At 41.5% G+C, this 15,461-nt stretch overlaps 1 protein-coding gene across 6 annotated transcripts in view; it reads left to right on the top strand.

The window, feature by feature from the left end:
* Positions 1 to 903: 903 nt before the first annotated feature.
* MLLT3 (MLLT3 super elongation complex subunit) overlaps positions 904 to 15,461 on the top strand; it is a 150,699-nt gene continuing 136,141 nt past the window's right edge. For 4 of the 6 annotated variants that reach the window (XR_011137892.1, XM_068928224.1, XM_068928223.1 and 1 more), the window contains exons 1-2: positions 904 to 1,158; positions 1,676 to 1,856. Coding sequence is in view for 2 of the 6 variants with exons in the window: in XM_068928224.1 (XP_068784325.1) it covers positions 1,147 to 1,158; positions 1,676 to 1,856 (193 nt within the window). In the remaining 4 variants the exon portion in view is untranslated. Of the gene's footprint in view, positions 1,159 to 1,675; positions 1,857 to 15,461 lie in introns of those variants that run through there. The other 2 variants (XM_068928225.1, XM_068928226.1) reach the window with 2 other exon arrangements.

Raw genomic sequence — 15,461 nt, 5'->3', positions numbered from 1 at the left:
GCAGGTCCCAAACAGTGAAAGAAAAGAGGTAACAGGTAGTTTCAAGTATGCTGTAGTTTCAAAAATATGAAGAGGTGCTATCAGTCTTAAAAATGTGTTTCAAAATGCTGAAATCTAATGATTAGACCTGAGGCCTGCATCCTTACAGTCGCGCAGAGGTGAACTCTTTTGCTGAGGGGCGGTAGGTACAACTCGCTGCAGGGAGCCTATTGCCCTGAACGTATTTGTCAGTACTGGGCTACTCAGTTGCTGAAGAAAAAAGCAAAAGGCAACACGTTCGTAAGGTACGTGTTGCTCGTTTACCGTTTGATCTTTCAGCATAGGCTGAGAAAGTGATCAAGCCGTTCGTCTTGGCTTGGCAGCTCTTCCCCCCCCCCCCAGTTTCACGCCCCGTTCCACGCACACCGCCCCCCGCCCCCCGCCGCTCGGGTATTTAAAAATAACGGACATCCCGGCACCGTTCCTCGGCCCCGGGTGCCTTCCCGCCGCTGCCGCTGCCGGGGCCGCTCGCTGTCTGCTCGCGCCGGCCCGCGCCGTCACCTGCCGCCCCTGCCAGACCTCCGCGGCCGGCGCCGTTGGGCCGGGGGGCAGCGGGGACGCAGCGCCTTTCCGAGCCAGACCCCGAGCGGGGAAGGCGCCCTGGCCGCCCGGCAGCCCCGCCGAGCCGGAGCCCCTGCCCCCGTCGCCCTACTCAGCAGCCCCAGCCGTCCCCACCCCCCGGTAACCTGTTACTTTAAGGGCGGCGGGCGGGCGAGCGGGGGGCGGGGGGGGGAGGCTCGCGGCCGCACCGCCGCCCGCCATTGGCTGCCCGCGCCGCCGCGGCGCCCGCCCCTCGGCACACTGTTATGTCTGTGTCTCGGTGTCAGCCCGGCGGGCGGCGCGCATGCGCGGCGGGCGCCCATCCAGCCGCCGCCGGGGCCGGGGCTGCCGCCGGGGCCGGGGCCGGGGCCGCCGCCGCCGCCTCGGTCTAGCGAGCGGGGCGGAAAGAGGCAGACAGGGCGAGGAGCAGGCAGAGAATGACCGGCGCCTCCGCCCTCCCGCCTCTAGCCGTGCGCGCCCTCGGTCACATCCGCGTCTTCATGAATTAGCGCGGCGGTGGGGGCAGGGGACGGGCGCGGACGCCCCGGCGAGCCCCGGGCCCCAGGCATGGCCAGCTCGGTGAGTACGCGCCGCCTGCGCCCCCCGCCGCCGCCGCCTCCCCCCCCCCGCCGCCGCCGCCGCCGCCGCCGGGCTTTGCCCCCCGCTTCGCGCCCCCTGCGCTGCCCGCCGCCGCCCGCGGCACGCGCGCTCCCCCGGCCCGCGGGACGTGCCGCCCGGCCCGGCGCTGACAGCGGCCCGCGCCGCCGGCTGCCGCCCCGGCCCCCGCCTCTGCCCGCCGCGGCCGCTGCCCTCCTCTGCGGCCGTCCGGGCAGCCCTTTCCCTTCCTTTCTCCCCCCCCCCCCCCCCACCTTTTGTTTTTTTTCTTTTTGCTGCCCGCCTTGGGCATCTTCTCGTTTTCCTAATACCGTTTTGTTTTCTCCCCGTCCCCGGCTGGGGTTGAAGACGCCTCCGCCCGGCCCGAGGCGGGCGCAGCCCCCCGCGCAGGGGTGCCGTGCCCCCCCGGCCCGGCCCGCTCGCTCCCTCCCGGCGGCGGCTCCGTGCGCCGCTCACGGCCGCTCGCCCTCTCTGCCCGCAGTGCGCCGTCCAGGTGAAACTGGAGCTGGGGCACCGCGCCCAGGTGAGGAAGAAGCCCACCGTGGAGGGCTTTACCCACGACTGGATGGTGTTTGTCAGAGGGCCCGAGCACAGCAACATTCAGCACTTTGTGGAGAAAGTCGTCTTTCACTTGCACGAGAGCTTCCCCAGGCCGAAAAGAGGTACGGCACCGCCACGGGGTCCCGGCCGCCTCCGAGGGGAACAAAAGCGGCGGCGGCGGGCGGCCGCCCCCGCGTGTCGCCCCGCTCCGCGTGGGCGCGGGGCCCTCGGCCGGCCCCTGCCTGGCGCGGCGGCTCGGGTCGGGCACGGGTGTCTGCCGGCGCGTTGTTTTCCCCTGGCTGCTTCTCCTCTTCTGGGAGGGAGTCAGCGTCCGAGCGGGACGGCGGTGCCTAGAAATGTGTTTCGGCTTTGATTCTTTTGTTTTTTTCCTCCCCCTTCCCGCGTGGATTTTGGTGCTTATGTTTTGAATACGCCAGCACTTTAGTTTTCTGTTTTGTTCTCTGTTCTACATCGTCATCAGGGTTTCACCGTTTCCTGAACGCACGGGGACTTCTCAGAAAGTGTGTGGTGCTGCCGGGTGTGTACGTGTGTAAGTTGCACAGGGGGAGATTTAAGAAGCCTTTTGTTTTCCAGTCCGATTCCTGACCCCCTCACTGTCCCGATTGTTTTAGTTGGATTAGTAGGAGTAACAGTACACATAAAATAAGGTGCTTTGTTTGAGAGCAGGTTTATTTGTCCAAGTAGACACAATGGTTAGTAGTTATCTCTCGTTTGATCTGTAATCTTTATTGGCATCTAGAACTCCTGCGGTTCCTTAGGACAACAGCCTAATAAGTCCATTCTGCTTATAGCTATGTGGGAAAAATTGAACACTGAAGTAGTAAAAGACAGATGAAGACTTTCAGTGTTGAAATAGAAAAACTTTCCTGTGAAAAGATAAACACGCATACTTGAGTTTAATGCTTCTCAGTGTGAAGGTACCAAGCTGTGAAGTTTTTTACATCAGTTATTGTGTTTCTTCAAGAATGTGTTGCCTATCTTAACCAATGGACTATGAGAATTGCAGACTGTTGTAGTGAGAATTCAACTATGAGAATTCAACTGTTGAGACTTTTTTACACTATAAGCTTTTCATTCCCTTTTATCATCATACAGTTGAATAATTTTTTAAATCTGTAAAATAGCTAGATAGTGCACAAGTAGTTTTCTGTGGCTTGTATGCAGTACTGCAATATTCCTGAATAACTTAATTGCTAGATTGTGTTGAGGATTTTTTGTGTCTTTCCTACTTTCTTCTGTTTCTTGTATAGGAAAGACATGACTTTGGGCCAGTCTAAATGATTGGTGAAGAAACTTGGGAGAAGAGTTCTGAGTACTCAGAAGTAGGTGTGATTGTGTTGTTCATGTGCAGTGAATGGAAAGATGCGTTGAAATCAATGATAGAAAGTGTATTTAATGTTTGGAGTTATGTTTGCATCGTGGGTGTTTGTGACACTTGCTGCTTTTATTCCCTATGCCTTTTTTTCCCTTGTCCAGCCTCAGGGAACATGACTCTGCAGCCCAGACTTGGGGATGGTTGCTAGGTGTGGTGTTGAACTTGTTAATAGGAATACGTTTAGGACTTTTGCAAGTGAAAGATGTATGATTTGCACCTGGGATTGTTTTGCTTTGAGTGTCCAGCAGCTGAGTTTATTGAAGCAGTCTTTTAAGCCGTTGTTTTAAAATGTTTATTTCAGCGTTTTATTTGTATGTATCTTTTTCATGGTGTGACAACTGCTGTGAAAAACGCCCGCTTACATAGCCCTAGAGGAGGCTTGTCCTGTTGTAATTACACGTGACTGAGACTGTAGGAGAACATGCCCCGTTGGCTCCGTTGGGTGGGAGCCGGTAGCGGACAGCTGCCCGCTCCTCTGAGGAGCATTCCATTCACTTTTGGGGTTCGTTTAACTTCCTAAAACTACAGCAATGAGTGAAAAATAGATGCAGAAAACCCTCTCCCGCTTTCAGGCTCTGAAATCACGGCAGAGAAGCCGAGTATTGTGCTTCTGGGGATGTCTTCTGTTTGGACTATCTAGCACGTTTTCTTCTGTGTAAAAGTGTTTAAAGAGTTTACGATGGTGATGTGCACCCTGTGCGTGCCAGTGCTTTGTTTATTTTTCTAACTTACAATGAGGTTAACGTTTTTTGGAAAAATGTTTTAGTCTTGCTTAGCTCTGCAAATCAGTGTTGGTAGTTTGATCAGATGGCCGACATAGCGGTTTGTTAAGTGTTGCATTTAATGGGAATAATATGCTTGGTTATAGTAACTTCCGAGATCATGACAGAGAACAGTTAATTTGACTAACAGTATGTGGTTTATTATGCTGAGCTAACCAGCATGACTTACCACTTGGAGATACTTGATAACTTGTCAAACCTGGGTTTTCACAAGTAGAAATGGGCATACAATATTAACTAAAGCAAAGTATTACTATAGTGACTAGCTGCCCTAACAGTGTTTCGGTAAGCGATCTTTGTATCTCTCTGGATTCACATTGTGAATGACTGCTCTAAAATGTATGTTTGCAGCTACCAGGAGAAATTTGTAATTCGTCTCTTTCTTTTTGTAGAGCCCTTGGATCAATCTGAAATAATAAATGACTAGGATATCATAGGTTTTATTAGCTCATAATGTATTTCTGCTGCTAGCTCACTTCTTATTATGGATATGGTCATTCCTAATGTTAAAAGTGGGGGAGGAAGGTAAATTTTTTTTTTCTAAAGCTGTTTTTCAGTGCGATTACTTTTCATGTTTGTGAGAACAACTGGATAAACTTGTCAGTACACTGGCTACAATTCTAGCTTTGCTTATCTCTTCTGGCACAGTGGCTGTACGGGGGATGTTAGAAATAGTGGAGGTTGGTGAGTTCACAAACAAAGGTGTGTCCCTGTATTTGTTCTCCTGATAGATGTTATGCAGCAAATAGGGGGTGCAATACCCTGAAGTTCCATCAGTTTTAAGGTGGAAATCTTGCTAGGAGCAGTTCTTGGTCTTAGGAGTGCAGAATAGGTTGATTTATGTATGTAAATAGATGGGGAAGGTAGTGGTGGCTAACATGGAGCAACAGAGCATGTACAAGCAAGAGTGACCTAACGAAATAGTCGCCTGCATCTTTCATCATGTTTCACCTTAAAAACTTGGGCTTGGCAGTGGTTTTTTTTCTTCTGTTGTTTGCCTTTTGACAACTGAGTCCTTCAGTTTATTACTGCACAGTGGAGCATGCTTTCATCCTCAGTGCCTGATTCCCTGTACTTCTTCCCATGTAACGGTCTGACTTCATGCTTAGTTCCATTGAGGGGGCTATAGGACTGCTTCTCTGATTAAAGACAGTAGGCTCATGCCCAGACTGTTTTGAAGCAGAGGTTGCATGACAAATACTCCTTATAATCATCATGTTACTTTGCATGTCATGCAATCATAAGTAAGTATTACTGTTAGTTCTCAGGTGTTATCTGTTTCATGCTGCTGAGTAAATTGGCTAATAGAAGACCTGAAGAGTTTCCAGCTTTCTTTCAAAGCATGTGTTGCTTACCGTTCTGCATTTATGGGAAGAAAGTAGTGCTGAGTATCAAAGTGCAGTATTTTGACGCGTATTTGGAAAAAGAGTTGTCAGTTTTCATCTGCTGTGTAACCAGAATGCTGCTTTCAAAAGAGGAGCTATTGCTCTTGACTGATAATGTTCTATGTCATCGTCTCTTAGGATGCTGTCCGATTTAGAAATATTTTCTTCCTCTTCCTAGCTAATGAATGTTGGTACTCTGCGACAGCGGTCTAACTTACTGTTGGCCTTACAGTATTGCAGCAGGTTAAGGAAACTACTGATAGCTTTCTAGGACTCAATAAAAAAAAATTATCAAAACCAACATTGGTAATAGTGTGGCTTCAGTGGTTTGGACTCTGTCTAAAAAGTGTGTTTTGACAAACTCGAAATTTTTCTTCTGGAAAGGGTTGGACTAATTTTTTTTTTTTTACTAATGATATACTCGGTATGAAAATGGGGATTTGGGCACTGGAATACTGTAGTTTAAAAAGTGGAAGATGGTGCTTTGCTCTGTGGTGCTGAGGGAAACAAATGTTTATTACACCTTGTCAAATCGCGGTAAAACTTTCTGACTTACAAAGTGGTGGGAGTAGAGTTGCATGCTAGCCTGCTATAGGGTGGACCAAACTTCTGAGGTCTTCTAGAAGGCCTTAGATTTCCAGTATTGATTATTTTTGTTTAAGAGCACCTGTCAGTGTAGAATGAGACTTTAGCGGATCATAATATTTTGAAAGAGACTTAACTAATACTAGACTACAGCTAGACTAACATGGAAATAGACTTAACAAATAGACTTTTACAATGACAGACTTAAGGTAAACAGTGCTAATGACTTTTTTTAAATAAATATATTCTTTTCTGTTCTCATACCATGGCTTTTCCAGTTTTATTTCCACAAGTTAACTAAGCAAATTTTCTGAACAATCCTCATTAGAAAAGCTATGAAATCTGTTCTGGATCAGTCACTTTCTAGGTGTGCGATAAAGAAGGAGAAACACTAAAATTTGCAGTCCTTATTATCACTGACTCTCTTTAAAGAGAACTTTATCTCAAGCCCATTTGGGCTGTATACCCCCTTGGATATTTTGGGCCATGGCAAGATAAGAATCTTTTGGAACTGGAAGGATGGCATGAAAGACTGTGGTTTGGGGTGTGCTCTTCCTTGTGGAGCTGGCTGCTGTGCAAGCCTGCACAAACACGTGAGAGCTGACTTTGGTTCTGACAAGTCATGGTATGTGGCGACATGTGCTGTGCCAGTGAGACCCAGTTTGGCTCTTCCACCCTGAGTGTACAGTAGTATAGTTGTCAAGTGGAAACTGCATTAGGAGCATCTTTTAGTTCGCTTGTTAGCTGTTCATGGAACAATGTATTTGTAGATAAACACTGAAGAAGTGCACAGACAGATTAGTAATTATTTTAAAGGGGAGGTTTGTTTTTAATTTAAAAAAAAGAGAAAAACCAAAAACTTATGTCTCTTTTGTTTCCTATACACTACCTGGATATGAAAAAATGCTGATCAAGTTTTTTTGCTATGCATTTGAGTTCATCATACAGAATAAATTGGTGCAATGGACGGACTGGTGCAATTTCAAGATGTAGACAGGATCCTTCATGGAGATGTTTGAGTCTGTTGCTTAAAAGGACTATTTAGACTTGGAATTTTTATTTTTCTTTTCACATTGACAGCTTAATCCTCTTGTGAAAGTTCATCTGATGCTAGGTTTTAAAACAATCTAATGACCTACATTTTGAACTTATAAATGCTCCCATAAAGCATTCATTAAAAGTACTATGACAAAAAAAAGAAAAAAGGTGGGGAATCTTTGAATGATCTTTGTTCCGGAAAGCAGACCAATTTCCCTTGTTACCTTGTGTGTGTGTGTGTGTGTGTGTGTGTTACTTTTTTTAAACTTACTTTTCAATGGATTTCATTATGGTATGAAGCATATTTGTGGAAAAGGAGGGGAAAAAGATCCTTGATCTCTCCCTCTTTTCATAGCCCCATTATATAGCGTGACCACAATGCAAGCTGCCAAAAGCAGCAGGTTCTGCATGTTATCTAATCATACAATTTTAGAGAAAATTTCCAGACAATTTGATTTTTTTCACTGCTCTTAACTTGTGATTCTTCTGGCAATTTTAAATATTAAATGTAAATAGTTATTAGTCTTCTCTTGCTCCATTTAAAGTCGGTGACAGACTTTACTCCCTGTTAATTTTAGTAAATTGTATGGGACCAGGGTAGGGACCTGTAAGCAGATCTTTATTTATTGTATGGCTTGTTTTCTCTTTGTAGTACCTAGTGCAGACGGATGATCAAGATGAACAAACTGGTGATCAGCTTTCTGCTAGATATTTGTGTAGGATGTTTAGCTATACTTTTAATAGCTTACTTTAATTGCAGCTCTCTGTTTTTTCTGCTTTTACATTTTTAGCTAAGCCTAACCCACCACACATGTTGGGTGTGTGGGAATCTTTTTGCGTCAGTCTTCTAGTTAGGAAGTTCAGGAGTACCGGGTTTGATAATGTACTTTCAGCGTAGATATTGCTATTGTAGTTGTGGAACAGTTATGTTATTGGCCGTGGATTTGCTGATCAGTGGATCTCAGCTGCAGCCAGATGCAACTTGTTCTGATGTCCAGTGAAAAACTTCATTTGTCCAAAAGAAAACTCTAGAGGTTAAATATTGCTGCTACTTTAATCAGAAGCTGAATTTCTTTGCAAGTGCAGGTATATTTTCAAGTGCAGTCTCTAATTCAGCCCAGTGTAATTTACAAGGACATTTCATAGTTCACTTTTCAAAGAGGATGAGAAGAGGCTGAATATATTGAAGTGCACTTAAGTTTCATCAGTACTTAAGTACCATTAGTAAAATAATGTTAGCTTTTACAGTGAGGTGTTACCCATATAGGAAAATCTGTTTCTAAAAATGAATTTCACTTTAATATCCCTCTAAACATGATCAAGTTCATTGTCAATGCCTATGCTTTACTTAGAAATACTCAGCGTAATAAGGACTTGATTCCTGAACTGGGCAATATTTATCTGGCTTATGAGTATACAAATCCGATGATCCATTTTGATCAGTTGAGTAATGCTTGTTTAGAATGTATTGCATGTGTTTGGAAAAGCTTGTCAAAGAGATTGGCTTTCTGAAAATACTTGCATTGCATTCAGCTGAAATTAAGTTTATGCGTAAGACTGAGGAGTGACAATGGATTCTTACGTTGTCTTAAGATATTTAGTGACTATACAGTCTGCAATACCTCAGTATAACAAGAAATGTGAATAACAAGATTACTACATCCTACAGTATCACAAACTTGCACTTTAAGACTTTGTATTGTATTTTATTTTATTTTACTTCTTATCTTTTATTTTCATTCTCTTTTGTGGGCTGTCTAATTGCAACTTGATTTTTTTCATAATGCTTGTAGCATATTTGTGTGAAGAAAAATGCTGATCCCTGTAAGAACTGCTGATCAATTCAGGTTCTCGTTACGTAACTTAAAAGATCATCCTTGGTTATTAGAAAACACATATGGTGTGTGTTTCACATCAGGATAGCTTTGAATATCATTACGTTGTTATAACAGTATTTCTAGTTGTAAAAAGTTGTGGTCAAGTGTACAATATTGATACTTCATAATTCTTCCAGATTTTAACTAGCAGGAAATGAAATATAATTACAGGATTATCTTACACAGCTTACTGGGTAGCTATAGAACAATGTTCACTTCAAAGAGATAGAGAACTCTAGTTCTTGCATGAGAGATCAGTTTTATCACTTGTTTTGTAGGCTGAGGGGAAGATACCTCAAAACTGTAAAATCATTGGTTAAATTTATTAGCATTTGAGGAAATAAAGACAGCTAGGTTGCTTGTTTGCTGTTTGTTGTTACTTTATTTACTTCTGTGCAGTTTTAATCCTTAGAAAAAGTAATGGGTATGTATAAAATCTGTAATATTTACTATTAGAGACTAGGTAATCTGAACTTCAAATACAATAATGTCTGTTAAGATTTTCCTCTCTGTGTTACTAAGCAATAAAATCTTAGAAATTTGGTTTGTGTTATTTTTGGGGGTACTGTTTGGGGTGGGAAGACTGTTCCTGTAACAATGATGTGCGGTATGATCTTTATTCAGGTTTTTGGAATAAATGCTAGAGAAGTTGTTCTGTCTTTTGTTCTGGTGGGATCTGTGGAAAAGACTGACAACTTGATGGCTGTAGCCTGATAAAGGCTATTGGTAATGCTTGAGATAGGTGGGGAAAACATAGATTTATAAATAAAGTTCAAAACCAGAAATAAGTGTGTAGGCTCCAGTAATCTGAGAACACTCATTTTTTTGTTAGATGCTTACAGTAGTCACTTGCACTTTAAAAAAGGCAGGGCGTTTAGCTCATGTATGATCATTCTCCATCTGCCTTCTGTAGTAGTGGTTGATAGACATATATAAAAGCAAAATCAAATTCAGCATTTGCCTAAAAATTATGCTTTCTCATTTTGTCACAAAACATTTGACTTTTAATTTTTTTTTGTATTTTCGTTGACTTGCTGTCCTATGTAGAAATAAAGAGGAAGAGGAGAAGACTGATATTTAAAATGTTTGTACGCTTACTTAAGTCCCTGTGTGGTCATTTGTTTTAAAATGAAGCATTTGAAGTGGTAGGCAGTATAAAATACTAATGTCACAAAACGGAGAACTGATTTCACAAGATTTGTAGACTGCTAGGTAAAACCTGTTGCTCCATAACTTGTTAAAAACGTAATCTTTCTTTCAGAGGTGCCATTTTACAAAATAATATTAGAGGGTAAGATTCTGTTACTGCCAAGCAGAGTCAAGTACACTCATCAGAGAATTTAAGGTACGTTATGGTGTTCTCATGTTGAGTATTAACACTGAACTGCTCCTGTTACTTGCCATCCGAGGGCTGTATCATGCCATTAATCTTGAGCAGAAATCTCACACTGACTCTGAGGAGTTTGGATTTGTTTCTTTGAATTCCCTGGAGGAATCTGGTTGTGCTGGAAGAGTTCTCTTTTAAAATCTATGGCATGCTTTGGCCCTAAATATCTTAATTGCTGTGAAATCATGTAAATGATTGATCAAATGTAATTTTTTTTCAAATATAGTTAAGACCTGTATTCTCAGCTGTTGATGCATATGACTTACCTTTTTATGGCTTCAGTATTTTGTTGATAACTTCATACAAACAAGCATATGTCTGTACAGTAAGAAGTATATATATTTTTAATGATGTCTTGCTCATAAGGGTAAATAAAAAGATAGCTGTTCCTGTTTTCAAACTATGATGGCAATGATCAAAGCAAAACAGCATTATTATGCAAAAAAATGAAGAACTGAACAAGAAATGTGAAGTAGATTTGTTTTGCTGATTACTATTAGGATACTAAGTAGTTTGAAGTAAGTCTAAATTTACTATTTGTGCCTGCTATTTTAAAGATTCTGCAAAAACACCTCACCCGAATCATTTTGCTCTTGTTTGGGACGGAAGTCGTTAGAATGTAGCATACCTCTGTGAAACAAGGGTCGAAAGACAAGGCGTTCTGTGTTTGCAGGCATGGAAGGGAAATTAAGGACTTTCCTTATATACTTGCAGGGGACGTTGTTTTACCTTTCCAGTGCTAAATCCGAGGGACGAATGATCCAGAAAGGAATAATCCTGAGATTCAGTAGAGAGTAAACTACTTGATACTGTGGGCTAGAAGCTGGTACGTGGGGTGTTTTCCATCAAGTGTGTGGGAAATAGTGCCAGCCCGGAAATGTTGCCATTACTCAGAGCAGCCTTCCTGGTGGAGAAGGGCAAAACTTTTCTGAAGAAACTTTGAGTAATAAATGTTCTATTCGGAATAGGTAAATTGTGTTGGATTCCTCTTGAGATTCAGTACTGGGTCCAATAATTAACATAAAAAGATCTCTACCTGTTTTTTCTCACACTATATGATTCCAAGTAAATATGTTACCGAAGCATTTGGTAAAACCATTACACAATAGTTGGTTGTAAGTCATCACAGCACCTGTAACGCAGTTTACTGAAAAGTGGGAGAGGTGGATTGGGTTTGAAATCTTTGCGCTCTCCAGACGTGAAAAGGCACAGGTCTTGCATAATATTCAAAAGCAACTTATATAACCAGGGTACAGCCTGATGGGTTGATTTCTTGCTTGTCTGATCTGTATGCACATCACATTTACAGAAACATTTAGTGACAGAAAATGATTTAATATTAGTATAAGGAACTATCTAACTGTGTAATGCATATTAGAATGTGTAGAGTTGTATTAATGGGGTGTGTAGAGTCATATTAATGGAATACAAATCAGCCTCAAAGCTATGTTTCTATAAAAAGTTGATAATGAAAATTACATCCCTAAAAATATTCCAAAGTGTTTCTTTACATCCACCTAAACAAATAGAGTTGAACAGTTTTCACTTTTGAAAGAATGACATGCTCTTGTATTATTTTCAAGCTAGTATTGCAATATTTTGCCTGTGTGAGAAAGTAAACTTCAATTTAGGAAATAAGCTGAAACTAATAAGCAAAATTTTGTTCCTTTGAGTCAAAACTAACACCCAATCTTTTTTTTTTTTCCCCAGTAACCAGTTGATGTCTTCTATTAGAAGACTACTTAGAAATTGGAGGCATTGTTGAGGGTTTGAGATCTGTGCGTGGCATGTGTGCTTGCCATTATTTGTACTGTCGCTGCGTTTGGGGACTTTTTTTCACTGAACACAGCCTGAGAAACTTGGTGGCATCAGAGCTGCTGTTCCTGTGTGGGGACACAGGCAGGAGCACATGGAGGATTTTTTAGCAACGTGTTTTTTAAGAAGTGTTGGTAAAGTGAGAAAAGTAACTAGCAGTGGAAATTCATTTATTAAATCTCTATTGGAGTTTGGGGGAAATGGGGAGGAAAAGTGTGGGAGGATTTTTCGTGTGTTTGAAAACCATATATGTCTAATATTCAAGCTAGTACCTAAATTTAGTTGCTGACCAGAGGGTGGAAGTACAATTGTACTAGTGCAATTAACTTTCTTTTCATCTACATCAATTAAAAACTTTAAGTTCCAGATAAATTTCAGTCATCTTGAAACACCGAATGATGGCAAGGAAAAAAAAAGCATGTAGTAATTCCAGTAGTATCTGGTAAAAATATACAAACCTTTTGAGGAAAACCATTGTGTCTTTTGTAACTGTAGTTTGCTTTCCTTTTCATTTAAAACTATTTCTCGTCAAAATACGATCTTAAAATGAAATTTCTTTGTGTGCTGCACAGAAGGCAGAATATATTAATTTAGTGAATTTTCCTATAATCTGTGAAGGTTCCATATCTGTTCTAGATGCTATGACTGTTAAACTTATTCCTCTCTTAGCCACAAAGATCTGTTTTCTTCTGTGATACCATTTTTGTATGGTTAAGATGTTAGTGTTTTGGCACTTACGTTACAGTTTCTTTGCCTGGCTGTTACTTAACAGACACTTTAGATGAAGGTGCAAGTATGTTGTTTTTATGACTCTGTGGAATATTTAGAAGGTCCCATTTGTATGTAGCAAATATTCTAGAACAAAAATTCCAGCTTCTGTAAATTTGATGAGGCTTTCTTTGCTGCTTTCAATTGAGCTAAGTTTCATCCCAGTTCTGCAAAATATTTACTACCATGTCTTCTCAATGAAAAGTATTTTACCATAATGTGTAGTCCGCTCCATAACTCACTGCAGTTGGGTTAATAGAGGCAGTGCTATAGTAAAACAATTTTGTATCCTTATTTGAAGACTAAAGGATACTTTAGAAACTTGACTTCTCAGTCTATAAATAACTCTTTTTTTTTTTTTTTTTTTTTAAGGTTGGTCTTAGGGTGAGGACTGTTGCATTCCCTTTGTTGATAAAAAGGCAACTGGAACACCTAGATATATTCTGTATCTTCGGGGCCTTAACGTCTCCTTTTCTCTCTGTGAAAGCATGGGGAGGTACCAATATTACAACTAGCTTTTTGTATTTATTTAGCTAGCATCCTTTGTTTTAAGGGTATTGGCTTTTATTTTTCTTTAGTGCTACTCCTCCCTATACTGCTTCCTTAAATTTATAATTTTTAGTAAAGGGACCACTTACAGCTGGCCATTACAAATAAGATATTTGTGTGTAAATTACAGTGAAATGACTCCATCCAACTTCTTTGGGTGCCTTTGACAGTCTTATGTAAATACACTAAGACCAGTCATGGAAGCTAAATCAAATAAAGCAGCCCAGCAACGGTGTAACAGATCAGTCTGCTTCTGCACACTACAGCTGTACAGTCCTACCACCTGTGCATGGCAGGGTGGGTGGAAACACTGTAAGTGTGAGCTGCGTTGTATCATTAGTGCAGCAGCAGAAGATGCTGAAAATGGCTCTGATTTACCCCAGTGGTGAAGTGTGACCTACTTCAGTGCACCAGTGTAAGTCTAGGGTAACTCCAGAGAAGCTGTAGTGTTCTGTGACCATCAAGTTGGACCCACACAGGCAGGTTCTTGTCAACAAGTGTACGTGAATCCAGTTACAGCAGTTCTGTAGCTTAGACAGGGGCAGTGACCAAACGATTTTAAGGTGAGGGTGAACTGTAGGAACCGCTACATGCACATGGCCCCCTTCCCCCTGCTCCTCCTTTTTTTTTTTTTTTTTTAAACAAGTATTGACTGTTCCACAGGAGGGTTATAAGTCAGATATCTAAGGAAGGCAGGGTAGAAGAAGTATCTGAAATACAGAAGAACAGGGATGGAATAGCATTTAGCGCAGATTCTGTAGCCGTCCAAGAGTTTTTACGTTGAGATACTGTGTTGCACCTACTGTATTTGAGAGTTTCTGCTTCAGAAACCTGAAAATGTCTGTTGGGCATTGCACTTAATCAAAGGCTGTTCTTTAAAAGTAGTCATCAATTATTTTGGTATTTGCTTCAGCCTTTTTTCTTAAATGTCAAGTTGTCCTACACTGGGAAGTTTAGTTTTCATCTACAAAATTCTTTCTGAACAAACTAAATGTCTCCAGTGAGGGCACATGAGAATAAAAGTTTATTTGACAACCTAATTTTTGTAAAATATTAACTATGGAATGATTTTGTTTTCATTATCATTTCCACCAACTGAAAACTAAATAGAAACAATCTGGTTTCTATGGAGCAGATCTACATTAGGTTACTTCCTTGAATTTTTGGTATTATAGTTAAAGACAAAGTTAAACAGCTGCTGCCAATTTTGCTGATTTTTGTAACAGAAGTTTAGTTCTACTAGTCTATTGCTCCTAGTCTGTGGGGATATTTGCCTAGGATATTTGTGTGCTAAAGGCTAAACTTCAGATTTACAGGAACTGTTAGTACTAACAATCTACTTGTAGATCAGCAGTTTCAGTGTAACAGTCAAAATTATTTATTTGTTTCAAGACTTGAAAAGTTTGGGTTCTTTTTTTGTTTTTGTGAACAGATTAAATTGGTAAGTTTTCAGTTTGGGTGTTGGCTATTTTTAAGTTTTGGGTTTAGGTTCTTCCTCATAGTCTGTCCTGTAGTCCAGATAAAACAGTAATACTTAATGAAAGTCTAAACTAATCTTTGTTTTGTGGTATCCATTTTTAATGATGCGTTTAATATGGAAATGTTAACATTTACCTTTGTACCTACCATGTTATTTTAGCGATCTGCAAATGTGTGCGTATACACTGTAGTTCTAAAAACGTAAAAACAGCCTGTTATTTTTGGCTTGAACGATAAATGATTTTGGAATCTAATGTAGTGATTAGATCAGTGTGTTTGCCTCGAGACTTCTGTTATTTAATCCGAACTCCGACTCTACTGAAAATTTCTAGCACATTCTTTATTTCAAATTAATATTATTCAATAAAAGAAGAATAGCATCTACATCTTTGTATGAAAAACACTGAAGGAAATTAACAGCGGTTAAAACTGAAATGCAATCAAGCACTGAACTTAAGACTTGCTTCTCCCCCTGCTCCTTCTACTCTCCCCAGTGGGTTATTTTCTTTCGAACATTTTATGCAGTCTATTGTACTTTATATTAGTCTCAAATAACTGCTCTCTAAACAATTTCTCTAATAAATTGGTTTCACAAAGCTAGCGTGGGAGCCCAAAAGCTGCAAGTTAAGGACACGGTAAGTAGCAAAGGTTTTCTAGCCATGGCCA

The sequence above is a fragment of the Struthio camelus genome, chromosome Z (assembly GCF_040807025.1).
Source record: "Struthio camelus isolate bStrCam1 chromosome Z, bStrCam1.hap1, whole genome shotgun sequence".
In the NCBI taxonomy this organism is placed as follows: domain Eukaryota; kingdom Metazoa; phylum Chordata; class Aves; order Struthioniformes; family Struthionidae; genus Struthio; species Struthio camelus.
The sequence above is the reverse complement of the archived record's forward strand: the minus strand, read 5'-3'. Positions and strand labels throughout refer to the sequence as shown.